The sequence below is a fragment of the Petaurus breviceps genome, unplaced genomic scaffold (assembly GCF_028583685.1).
Source record: "Petaurus breviceps papuanus isolate PSGF00001 unplaced genomic scaffold, PetGlider_PUasm1.0 90808, whole genome shotgun sequence".
NCBI classification, from domain to species: domain Eukaryota; kingdom Metazoa; phylum Chordata; class Mammalia; order Diprotodontia; family Petauridae; genus Petaurus; species Petaurus breviceps.
The window spans coordinates 4,083,756-4,097,619 of NW_027187349.1; the positions used below are offsets into that span (position 1 = coordinate 4,083,756).

Consider the following 13,864-nt stretch of genomic DNA (forward strand, 5'->3'; position numbering starts at 1 on the left):
AAGGAAATGGCACACCACTCCAGTATCTTTGCCCAGAAAATCATAAAGAGTTGAACATGACTGCAAAACAACTAGACAATAACAATAGAATGCAGTCTTCCTGACTCCAGACCTATGCTCTATCCACTGTGCCACCATCTGGTCATAGAACACTGAGGTCATCGTAAGGCTGGCAGCAGGACTAGTACAAGAATATCTCATGTTGTATGCAGTTTTACCAAGTGTTGTCTGTCTCCGTCACAGCCCTGTGAAATATCTAGGGAGTACAAATATTAATATCCCTATTTTACAGATGAAGAGACTGAGATTGAGAGAGGAAATGGCTTTTCCACGGTGGCATAGCTAGTGAGTGTCCGAACAGGCATGTGAAGTCAAGTCTTCTGACTGTGAGCCTGGCAATCTTTCTACTTTACCATGACACTTCTCTGGTATATACAATAAGAATGACTCAGAGACAGGGGAACAATTTCCAATGAATCAAGTAGTATCACGTGTTGACTGAATAGATTGTCTTCCAAAGATTACTGGGCATTTGGTATAATTCAACAAGTATTTTTTAAGTGCCCATTACATAGCAGGCATTACAGGATCACAATGACAGAATTTGAGAGTTGGAAGATATCCCAGCAGCCATCTGATCCAATCCCTATATGAAAGGAATTATATCTGACATACAAGAAAATCAGCCTCTGTTTGAATTCCCCCAGGGAGAGATTCCACTCAAAACAGCCTGATCCACTTTTAGACAGGTCTTTGAAACTTCTACCCACTGTTACTATTCTGCTCTCAAGGTCAGATAGAACACATCTGATCCCTCCTCCACATGAAAGTCTTTCAAATACTTGAATCGAGTAGTCATGGCCCCTTCTTCAAGATAGTTATGACTAGCTCTTTGAACCAAGCCTCACCAAGCCTCAGATGGCACACATAGGCTTAAGATCCAGGTTGTCCTGCTTAAATTCTAAAGCCCAGAACTAAACTCCATAGTCCACACAGAGGCTGACTAAAGCATAGTTCAGTGGGGCTACCATCTCCTTCTTCCTGGAATTGATACTTTTCAACATAGCCCAACATCGAGTTCACTTTTCTAATCACCTCACAAATCTGCAGACTCATATTGAACTTAAAATCAACTACCTCCCCTAGCCCCGCAGGTCTTTTTTGGAATAATTTCTATGGAAGCATGCCTTATCTTCCTCCATCTTATACTTTTGTAATTGATGCTCTGTACCCAACTGTAAGACTTGACATTTATTCCTACTGAATTTTGTTTAACTAGGTTCGGGCCAATGTGCTTGAGTCTTTCAAGAGCTATTAGCTATTATATTATGAGATATTCCTCCCAATTTTGTCATGAGGAAATTTGAAAAGCGTGCCATCTATGCCTTTCTTCAAGTTACTGATAAAAATGTTACACAACGCAGGGCTAGCACAGTATTCTACTAGACGCTTCCTGCCACATGGACATTGAACTGTTAACGACTACTCTGTAAGTTCAGTCATCCAACCCATTCTGAATTGTTATAGACAACAAGAACAAAAATTAAAGTAAAAAAGGGACTTGCCCTCAAGGAGATTGCATTCTATCTGGAATAGAGAAGCAGTGTACCCAAATAAGTAAATACAAAGTTATTGTTAAGTCGTTTTTCAGTCATATCTAGCTCTTCATGACTCTCTTTGGGGTTTTCTTAGCAAAGATACTGGAATGGTTTGTCACTGCCTCCTCCAGCTCATTTTCTAGATGAGGCAACTGAGGTGAAGAGGGTGAAGTGACCTGTTCAGAGTCACACAGCTAGTATCTGAAGTTGGATTTGAACTCATGAAAATAAGTCTTCCTGACTCTAAGTCTACTACACCACCTAGCTGCTAGAAAACCTAAGAGCACTTAGATACAAAGTAAATTCAAAGTTAACTAGCTGAAGGGAGCATTAACAACAAGGGAGCATCAAGAAAAATATCATGTTGGATGTAGCATTTAAATGGAGCCTTAAATGGGGACTAGAGATCCCAAGAGACAGAGATAAGGAGGGAAAACTTCACAGTCAACAGTATAGAGATGGGAAATGGAATATATGCAGTTAGTAGGCCTGTTTGGCTGGAAGGTAGAGTGTGAGGGAAGAAGTGGTCTGTAATAATAAACTGAAGTAATGCTGTGAAAAGCTTTAAGAGATAGAAGAAATTGGAGGTCACTGAAGCTTCTTGAGGGATGCATCAAATTATGAGACCCTTCTGAATTAGGAATATTAATTTAATGGCTGTATGGGAGAGATGGATCAGGAAGGGGAGAGACCAGCAGCAAGAGCCTATTGCTATAGTCCAGACCATAGATAATTAGGCCCTGAACCAGAGTGGTAGATATGTGACAGGCAAGTAGGTGGCATGGTGGATAGAGTACTAGGCCTGGAGTCAGGAAGACTCCTCTTCGTGAGTTCCAGTCTGGCCTCAGACACTTACTAGCTGTGTGACAAGTCATTTAACCCTGTCTCCTGATAGAGGGGGAAATGAGTTCTATTTGTCAAGGTTTGGTTTTGAGAGAGGCAGTATGATGCAGGGGAAGGTAGGTGGCACAGTGGATAGAAGTCAGGAAAATTCATCTTCCTGAGTTCCAATCTGGCCTCAGACACCCTGGGCAAGTAACTCAATACTGTTTGCCTCAGTTTCCTAATCTGTAAAATGAGCTGGAGAAATGAGCTGCCAAACCACCCCAGTATCTTTGCCAAGAAAACCCCAAATGGAGTCATGAAGAGTCAGACAAAACTGAAAACAACTGTACATGGAGAGAAGGGGATAGATGTAGTTATGAAGGTTATAGAAGTAGAATTGGCAAGAGTTGGCAATTAGTTAGACATTGTGGAACAAGGGAAAGCGAAGACTGTAGGAGAACTCTGAAAGTCAGAATCTTGATGACTAGACAAGGATGGTGTTCTCAGTGGAAATAAGAAAGTTAACAAGAGAGGTGGGTTTCAGAGAGGAAATGAGTTCTGTTTTGGACTTGTTGAGTTTGAAATGTCTATGGAACATACAGCTGGATTTGTTCAGCAGGTGGTTGATGCAACACTGAAACTATGAAGAGAGATGAGGGATGGATAAGTAGATTTAGGAATCATATCTCCAAAGAGATCATAATTGAACCCATAGTAGAAAGTAGACTAACTGAGAAAGAGTTTAGAGAGAGAAGAGAAGGAAGCCTAGGATAGAGTCCTAGGATACACCCACATTTAATGGACAGAAAGAAATAGATGACCAACAAAAGAGACTGAAAAGGAACAGCCAAGCAGAAAGAAGGGGAACCAAGAGAGAATGGTATCATGGAAAGCAAAGGGAGAAAAGTGTGCAAGAGTGGTCAATACTTTCAAACTCTGTAGGGAGCTCAAATATAATGAGGACTGAGAAGAGGCCACTAGATTTAGTAGTTAAGAGACTGGGTAGCATAAAATATTTGTAATCAGATCTTGGGTCACCATCTCTGCTGACCCACCTGTTGACATTGCTTAGACATTGCTCTTGGTACAGTGAGTTGAATGGGATCATGATTCAACTGATGTAAGATGACACATTGAGGGAATGGCAGAGTCAAGAACAGATATCTTATAGATGGGGGAGATCTAAGCATGTTTTTGGACAGTGAGGATAAGGAGAGTGTGAAGGTGAGAAAAAAGGTAGAAAGTGATTGAGGGTAAAAGTTACTGGACATAATTAAGGGAATGGGATCAAGAGCACAGGTAAAGTAGTTATCCACGGCAAAAAGAAAGCCCACTGTAATGGGGGAGAATGTAAAAGGGAGAATGAAAAATGGAAATGCTGAGATGTGGAATTTTGGACAAATGGGAGCTGTGGAATTGAGGTTTAGTTGAAATTAGACAGAATACAGTGGATTGGAGGCAGCAAGCCAGCTGAAATCTGTCAACATTCCCCTCCAAACAACTTTAAAATAACTCCTCTAATCAAATTTTGGAGCAGCAGAGCCAATAAAGTCAGGGTGAGATAATTTTCTGGCCGGAGAAAACTTAGGAGGTCAACAGAAGAAATAGGTAGGGTAGAGCCCTGTCCAGAGTGCACATCCCCAGTGACAGCAAAAGCAACAGCAGCAGCTTTGGGAGTTCTAAGCCTAGAGACATTAAGGGGGGTGGATAACTGGTCAGTGACCTTTGCTGGCACTGAATGGCAATTCTATTGCCCAAACACAGTTCTGGGTCACAGTTCCAGGATGGAGAAGAGCACTCAGCGATTAGTCACAAGGGAGCAGGGGGCCTGGTCCCAGTCCCAGGGCCAAGAGAAATGCAAGTACTTGTGACTGTAGGAGAATGGGGAACCTGGTCCCAGTTCTAGGGCCAAGAGGAGCACTAGCACTTGGAGATACAGGAGAGCAGAGTCCCTTCTTGAGCAAAAAATACAAAGCACAGACCAGGAGAGCAGGGACCACACCTCTTCCTGGATGGCTTCACCTTGGAAGCACTGAAAACTTGCAGACCCCAGAACTAACTCTGAAAATAGCAGTATGAAAAATTCTGAAGCATGGGACAGTGCCTCTCCACCCCCAAGTGAACAGAGCCTAACTTTAACAGAAAGTCAAGTAAAAAAAAAAATAGGCTAGAAAAATGAGCAAACAATAAAAAAAAGAACTTGACCACAAAAAGTTATTATGGTGGCAGGGAAGACCAAGACACATACTCAGAAGAAGACAACAATGTGAAAGCAGCTATAAGTAAAGCCTCAAAGGAAAAAAAAAATGCTCATTGGACACAAACTCAACAAGAATTCCTAGAAGGTGTAAAGAAAGAGATAAAAATGGGAGAGTAAAAAATTGAGGTGGGGTGGGAATGAGAGCAATACAAATTATGAAAAGAGAATTAACAAGGAAAAGGAGGAACAAAAATATTGAAAGAAATAACATCTTAAAAAAAAGAATTAGACTAATGGTAAGAGGCACAAAAATTCACTGAAGAAAAGGACTCCTTTTAAAGCAAACTAGGCCAATGGAAAAGGAAGTACAAAAAGTCACTGAAAGAAAAATAAACTCCTTAAAAAGTAGAATTAGTCAAATGGAAAAGGAGGTTCAAAAACTCACTGAAGAAAATAATTCCTTAAAAATTAGAACTGGGCAAGAGGACAATTGGACAAGACATAAAGAAACAATCAAAGTCAAAAGAATGAAAGTAGAAGAAAATGTGAAATATCCCATCAGAAAAACAACTGACCTGGAAAATAGATCAAGGAGAGATAATTTAAGAATGGTCGAACTATTAGAATACCATGACAAAAAAAAACAGAAATCATATTTCAAGAAATTATCAAGGAAAATTGACCAAATATCTTAAGAGGGTAAAACAGAAATTAAAGTAAATAAATAGTAAATAAATTTAAGTAAATAAAATAGAAATTTAAGTCCCAATCAACTCCTGAAAGAGAGCCCAAGATGAAAATTCCCAGCAATATTATGGCCAAATTATAGAGCTCCCAGATCAAAGAGAAAATGTTGCAGGCAGGTAGAAAGAAACAACTGAAATATTGTGAAGCCACAATCAGGATTATACAAGATGTAGCAGCTTCCACATTAAAGAATCAGAGAACTATGAATATGATATTCCAGAAGGCAAAGGAGCTAGAACACAATCAAGAATAACCTACTCAGTAAAACTGAGTATAATCCTTCATGGGGGGGGGGGAATGAATATTTAATGAAATAGAGGACTTCCAAGCATTCCTGGTGAAAAGATCAGAGCTGAAGAGAAAATTTGAAATTCAAAAGACTCAAGAGAAACATAAAAAGGTAAATATGAAAGAATAATCATAAAAGACTCAATAAAGTTAAATTGTTTGCATTCCTATATGGGAAGATAATACATATAGTTCCTAAAACTTTATTGTTATCAGGGAAGTTAAAAGGGGGTGTAAATAGATAGAGGACATAAGTGTGAGTCAATTGTGCTGAGATGATGAGAGAGAGAGAGAGAGAGAGAGAGAGAGAGAGAGAGAGAGAGAGAGAGAGAGAGAGAGAGAGAGAGAGAGAGAGAGAGAGAGAGAGAGAGAGGAAAAAGAGGGAAAAGATGGCTGCACTGGAAGAAGAGGGGAGAGGTAGAATGGGGAAAATGTACTCACATAAAAGGGATGTGTGAGGAAGAATTTTTACAGTGGAAAAGAAAATTGCGGAGTAGGGTAATGTTTGAACCTCACTCTCATCAAAATTGATTTAAAGAGGAAAGAAAGTACCCATACACACAGAGAGAGTCAGTTGACTATAGAAAATATATTTTATCTAATAAAGAACGGAAGAAGAGATAAAAGAAAGTAGTAGGGTTGGGTGGGGGGGGCAGGGGTAGAGAGTGGTGAGAGGAATGATAAAAGGGAAAGCAGATAAAAGAAGGCAGTGGTCAGAAGGAAAATAGACTTTTGAAGAAGGACAGAATAAAATGAGAGAAAGAATAAAAAAGAGAATGAGATGAAGGGAAATACAAAGTTCATAATCATGAATGGGAATAGGAATGGAATGAGATCACCCATAAAACAGAAGCAGATAACAGAATGGATTAGAAACCAATATTCAAAGTATGTTATTTACACAAGACACACTTGAAACAGAAATACAAACAGGGCTGAGGCAGAATCTATTATGCTTTAGCTGAAGTAATAATAGCAGGTGTGGCAGTCATGATCTGAGACATAGCAAAAGCAAAGCTATAACTATTTAAAAGAGATAATCAGGGAGACCACATTTTGCTAGAAGGTACTATAGAAAATGAAGCAATATAAAAAATTTCATAGCAAGTTCTCTGATAAAGGCTTAATTTCTCAAATTAATAGAAAATAGAATAAAATTTATACAAATAACATTCTCCAATTTTAAAATGGCCAAAAGATATGAACAGGTGGTTTTTAGAAGAAGAAATCAAAGCTCTCTATAGTCATATGAAAAAAATGCTCCAAATCACTATTGATTTGAGAAATGCAAATTAAAACAACCCTGAGGTACCACCTTTTGGAGTACTATTGTGCTATAAGAAATTACAAGGGAGGGGTGGCCAGGTGGCTCAGCGAGTAAGAGCACCGGTTCCAGTGTCAGGATGACCTGGAGATCGAATCCTGGGCTCAGACACTCAGCACCACACCCAGAAATAAATGGCCGTGTAACCTTGAGCAAGTTACTTAACCCCGATTGCTTAAAAAAAAAAAAAGAAATTACAAGGGGGGGCGCGGATCAGAAAAACATGGCAAGACAAAAATAAACTGATGCAAAGTGAAACAAGAAGAACCAGGAGAACATTGCACATAGTAACAGCAATGTTGTAATGATGATCAGCTATGAAAGACTTGGCTGCTCTGATCAATACAATGATCCAAGACAATTTCAAAAGACTCATAATGAAAAAATGCTATCCACTCCCAGAGATAGAACTGATGAACTCTGAGTACAAATTTAAGCATAGTTTTCTCGCTTTCTTTATTTTATTTGTTTTTGTGTTTTGCTACATGGCTAATATGGAAATAAGTTTTTCATGATTTTATATGTATAATGTATATCATATTGCTTGCCTTTTCAGTGGGTAGGGGAAGGGTTGGGAGGAAGAGAATTTGGAACTCAAAACTTAACAAGAATGTTAAAAAAATAATAATAAATAAATAAGCAAATTAAGGAAACAAAAAAAATGAAATAACTTTGTAGTGAACCCAGTCTGCAATAGAAAGCAGACTAATGATGAAATACAAAGACTATTCTCATGCAGGGTTACACTAATCCCCAGTGCATTAAAGATTGCTGTATTATACTGATGATCCATTCATCTTCCCATAGCCTTGTTGAGGAGTAAAAATTGCACTATGGCTATTGGAATGAGAAGAAATGTTTATCAAACAGCAAGAATACTCTGGCAATGTCTGCAACACGCATATCCTCCATCTCCAACACATATTGCAACATCATGGCTTAAGAAAGTCCACTCAGATGCACAGTATACAAGCTACACTTCTGTATATTTTATATACACATCTATTAAATTTTGTGTATGGGCATATGATTAAAATAATCTGTGACATTTCTAAAGAGCTTTAAGGTTTACAGAATATATTATACAGTTTTCTCTCATTTGAGCCTCACAACAATCCTCCATTTTATGGAGGTAAAGTGACTTGCCCAGGCTCGCACTACTAGTAAGCATCTGAATTTGAACACAGGTCTTCCTGACTTCAAGTTCAGACATCTATATACTATGCTTTTGATTAACCTATTGAGAAAAGTGCTGGACAGAGTAAAGAAGATCTGAGTTCAAATCTTACCCAACAGACTTACTAGCTGTGTGATCCTGGCCAAGTCACTTAATTTCCCCTTCATTTTACATGTAAAAAAATGTCACAGATACTGAGTGGCTGACTTTGGGCATGGTCATATCTTCTGACTCCCAAGTCAATACTAGAGTGTTGCTGGAATCATCAATACTTTTTACATTCCAGTTGTTTCAAAATGAAAGTTTTTGGAAAGGATTGCATTAAGGTGACTATTATAATGCAACATCCCAGATGCATTCCAATGGTTAATAAAACATATGTAATTAGCAGGCCAGAGGAGATAACTCTTGGAAAGAGGATACTGAGGGCAATAAGACTGGATCAGGGAAACACCTTTCTATGTGACATACAGCCAGTTCTTTCTGATTTATCGTAAACCTCAGTACTTGGACTGAATCTGGCACTGAGCTCAAGAATGCACATCATTCCATTTTCCAAACTGACCTTGAAGAACTGGAAAGCACATAGAGAAGTTATATTAGAAGCAGAGCATGAATGTCTTCCAGAAATACTTGTGTCAGAAGCTGGCAAGGAGATGACCTTTGAGGGAATGCAGAGTGTTAGGCTGAAAGAGTCCTTAGGCATCATCAACTCTCCCATTTTATAGAATGGGAAAACTGAGGCCTTGGGAAGAGGGAAGGGACTTGCCCAAGGTCCCACAGAGAGTCAGGGGCAGAGTTCTCCTTACTCCTAGTCCCAAGCTCACAAACACCTTCTCTAATATCGTAGAAATTATATAGAGATTATCTGACGACCCCTGCCAGCTCTAAATTTATCAGATTGCTTCTTGGAGAGTGAACTAAACTACATCTGCATTAATTTCAGAATGCAGATGATGCCATTTCCCAACTTGGCACCGAGAATATAATCTCTTTAAAGGCAGAGGCTGATTTTTTTCCTTTGTGTCCCTAGTGCCCGGCACTGTGTCTGGTATACAGTAGGTGCCTAATTAATGCTTGTTAGTGATGATGGTGCTATGTGACCTTGACTTCTGGAATATTATTCAGAAATTAGATGAAGCACATCTGCAGACACAGAAACTAGCCAAACAGTGTGTGCTCTTTTCCCCTATCCTTGTTGAGTGGGGCAGGACACAGCACTCATCTCTCCACTTTCTAAGGGCAGGTGGCACTGTTTCCCTTTCCCCCCTCCTTTCTCCCTCTCCACACCACAAAGGCAGCCAGGGTGACTGTGTGTGTTCTTCCTCCCTCTCTTTTTTAGGCCCCCAGACCAGATAGTTAATAGCAGATGGCAGCTCTGGCTCAATGTCACTGACAGGCCACCACTAGTCCTCTCTGTCGTCACATGACTTAGAACAGCTAAGCCAGACATTTGGACCTTTACCTTTGGGGAAGACAGTCCAGTGGAATTCTTCTTGCACGTACCTGCCTGGGTGTTCAGGGCTCAGTCTTTAAAACTGGACTCCCATGTTGGGAGGTATTTTAGTAAATTAACCTATTTGTGCTTCATTTGCCTATTTAAAGTAAGCTAAAATTTGCCTGAAATATGTATTCTGAAGGGGAGATAAAGAGAGAGAGAGAGAGAGAGAGAGAGAGAGAGAGAGAGAGAGAGAGAGAGAAAGGAAAGGGAGAGGAGAGATCTATTTTTTCAAATAAATTGGTAGAGATCATATCTACTGAAATGTTGATGGATGACATTTTTAGAGTTACTTTCATAAAAGCAAACTTGAGTCCAATTCTTCACTGTCAGTCTCCATGTCATTAAGTAGCCATAGCTCTGGTTTATGAAGTAGGCCAATACAAATACTGTAGAAATATTCTCATAGAGGCTAACCCATTTATTAGGTCAAGCATTTATTGAGTAGCTATTATGTGTCTAGGTCCTATAAGGATTTTTTTGGTTGTGGTTCTAAACCTGAGGGAACTTCTAAGAAGGAAACCCCCTCCAGGGATGTACATCAGCAATTTGTCTATAATTTATAATATCAGAATACTGCTTGGTCTACTAAGAAGATTAAGTTACATACATCTAGGACAGAGGTGGGGAACCTGTGGCCTTGAGGCCACATATCTCTCTCTCTAGGTCCTCAAGTGTGGCCTTTTGGCTGAAATCCAAACATCACAGAACAGTTTGCACTTGAGGACCTAGAGGACCATATATGGCCTCGAGGTCACAGGTTCCCCACCTGTGATCTGGAATGTGCCAGAAACAGGACTTGAACAGGTCTTCCAGGTCCTGGATCCAGATTCTACTTAGCTACATTGCTTTCCAAAGTCTCGTCTCAGGAGCTTATAATCTACTAATACCATAATACAATGTAAAATGTGATAGGTACCAGAGGGGGGTACAAAAGGCTATTGAAATTTAGCGAAAGGAAAATTAGTGAAAAATAAGCTTAGAAAGGTAGGCAAAGGACAAATCCTCAAGGATCTTGAGAAGTATTCTTGCTAAGAAAGTTGGACTTTATTCTTTAAGCAATGGAGAGCTATAAAATTGATATATATACCCATGTTAGACAGTAATGTGCCACTCTTGGTAATGTTCTAGAGTGGATATTAGTTAAGCAGACTCTGAGCCACATAGGGAGGATTAAAAGGCTAATGCTATTTGCTCACCCCAGCTATGACACCACCATATTCTTTTTTCTTGTTAAATTCACCTTGTGCTGATAAATCTTTGAATAAATTCTTGCTTTGCCCTGCCATATAGTGTCTCAACCAGCAGAATGAATGTGCAGTTGGGACCCAAGTGAACTTACCTACAGACAAATTCAGTTTCCCTTTCACATTTTGCTTCACATTCTTCTACGCTTTTTGCCTCAAATTGCTTCTTTTGGGAATTAGAAAGTGATGCCCCTTCTGTTTTTACATAACTCTCTAGTGGCTCTCCTTGTCCTAAAGAGGGAAGAAAAGAGAAAACTGTTCGAAGCAACATCAAATACCACTCAGTTAATATCATTATTTTGGAATTCAGAAGAGTGAAAAGTAAATGGGGGTTAAAACTTGAGGAGTCCTTAATAAGGTTACTTACTAAGAAGTTTGGCTGCTATCATTAAGCAAAGGGAAGCCATTGAAGCTACATAAAAGTTCTTCATAGAGTTGTTGCTTAATGTGAATCCCCCCCCCAAAAAATTTTTTTTTCACCATAAAGAAAATTTTTTTAGCTCTTTTAATGAGCTTTGATAGAGCAATATGCTACTATGAATGAAGACAGTAAACTAAATCTCCACTAGAGTTTTATTCAAAGGTTCCATTATGGTTTGGAAATGAGATTGGACTTTTGAGGGCCACACCAGAGAAACACAGGCTATGCTAGTTCCTACCAATTCAAGAAAACTTCAGACATCTCATTCATTAGACTGTGAATTCTTTGAGAACAGGAACTGTCTTTTGACTCTTTTGGTATTCGCAGTGCCTGGAACATAGTAGGTGCCTAATAAATGTTTATTGACTGACTGATTGTATGGACTCATTGATAGACTGTCATCCAAAGACCTTTGGAAAGACTAATCAACAAAAAATTGACTACTAGATGTAAAGCCAAGCATGAGCAGCTTTCCAGAGGACTGCTGCTGTGAACAGCTTCAAGGTTCTGATTACATAGTATAGTGAACTCTCTATTTATTCAACAGTAAATTAAAGCAAAACATTCACAGAAACCAAAGTACAGCATTCACAATGTTATGACATAACAAGTTATCACAAAGTGGCCACATGGTTTTAAGCAAAAGATATCATTCAATAAGTCCTTAACTCAATCATCCTTAAGGGACACAAAAGTACAAAGGTCAAAGTTCTCCACCCCTAGGTCACATTGTCTTGATCCCTCAGTCAAAAAGTCTTCTTTCTTCTTAATTGGAGATTAGTTTCCAATCATCCTTAATTCAGTCATCCCGAAGAGGTACAGGATACAGAGTTGACAAAGTCCTCCCACCCCTGGGCCACAGTAAATCATGATCTTCTCAGTTTGCATTAAATACCCAAGGAGAGGTCTTTTCATCTTGACTCGAGGCTGGCTCTCAGACTCCATGGTTCCTCTTCCATGATCCCAGCTCCTGCCCAAATCTACCCAACTGTCACCTGGATTCAAAGGCAGGCATCTCCCAGTTCCTTGTCCAGTTCCTCATCCAGTTCTTTGTCCAGTACCAGTTCTATATTGAAGTTCACAGTGTCCAGTCCACCTCAAGTCCTTCACAGTTCCTGTTTCTGGGAAGACAAAGCCAAACAGAGCCAAAACAACATTCATGCACACTGCTGGCACCATCATCAATTCACTATTTGCCTGTGAAATCAACAGAGACCCACAAACAAGGTCTGAGAACTCAACACAAGTAGTCAGTACAGTCCCAGGACCGCCGAATCCCTCCTCCAGGACTTCTGTAAACAGACAACCAGAAAATCCTCTTTTAGGGCTTCCAGTAAGATCCCAGGGCTTCTGTACAAGGTATCACAAACAAACATCAACACAGACAGAGCAGACAAAACATAGAGTGCCAGAATATCACCAATTTTCTCCTTCTTAACTCTGCCACCACAAGAGTTCTCTTCTCAGTTCTGCTCTCTCTCTTCTCAGTTCTTCTCAGTTCTCTCTCTTCTCAGTTCTGCTCTTTCTAGCCTGGGCCTCTCCTTATATAAGGTCATTAGCTCATCTCCTTCCTGTTGCTAATGCAACAGGAGTTCACAAGTTCTAAGGTTCACAAGTTGTGGGGTTCACAAGTTCTGCTTCTCAGCAAAGACTTAAATCTTCACGGGCAAGAACTGAAACAAGGTGTCAACTAAGTTACTAAAACAAGGTGTTAACTACTTCTTTGCTTGCCATTACACTAGGTGACAAATGTTTCCAGCCAGAGTAACTCATGAAACTATCTGACAAAGTAGAAGGGTGTGTGTGTGTGTGTGTGTGTGTGTGTGTGTGTGTGTGTGTGTAGGGGGATGGGGGTAGGGAGGAAAGGGAATCCTTGCTCATCTTAATGATGATTTGCTGCACCAAGGAAATTTGGGGCATTAGAATTATTAAAGAAGATATATTAAAAGGGAGGAGGAGTTTTATTAATATCTCCCCTATTAAAACCTTGCTACCTTTCTACTTAAGCAACTAACAGTAATAGTCATCATGATAATAATCAAATTTTAAACTTGTGTTTACAAAGTGCTTTACAAACTTAATCTCAATTGAATCTCATAATAACCCTGTTAAATAAGTCGTTCAGTTATTTCTGACTCTTCATGTTTTCTAGGCAAAGATACTGGAGTGGTTCGCTACCTTCTCCAGCTCATTTTACAGATGAGGAAACTGAGTCAAGCAGAGTTAAGTGACTTGCCTAGGGTCACACAGATAGTAAGTGTTTGAGACCAAATTTCAACTCAGGAAGATGAATCTTCCTGATTGAAAGCTCAGTGCTCAATCTATCGTGCCACCTACCTGCCCATCAAGCCTACCTTACAGTATATCTGTACTGTCTGTTCTAGATATACACATACTATTGGAGAGTCTCAATAAGGTATTCATCCAACTGTGTTAATTTATAGAACAAACTCTGTTAAGTGATTATAGGTTTCTCTTCCAGGAGATGCGGTAGTATCTTGAGGCTTGATGTAATCAGCATGATCGGGATAAGGTAGAA

At 39.5% G+C, this 13,864-nt stretch overlaps 1 protein-coding gene across 4 annotated transcripts in view; it reads right to left on the minus strand.

Moving 5' to 3' along the window:
• PLG (plasminogen) overlaps nucleotides 1-11,252 on the minus strand; it is a 67,413-nt gene extending 56,161 nt beyond the window's left edge. For all 4 annotated transcript variants that reach the window (XM_069070371.1, XM_069070370.1, XM_069070369.1 and 1 more), the window contains exon 1: nucleotides 11,000-11,252. In XM_069070371.1, coding sequence (XP_068926472.1) covers nucleotides 11,000-11,199 — 200 coding nt within the window. In that variant the 5' untranslated portion in view covers nucleotides 11,200-11,252. The remainder of the gene's footprint in view (nucleotides 1-10,999) is intronic.
• Between the last annotated feature and the right edge of the window lie 2,612 nt (nucleotides 11,253-13,864).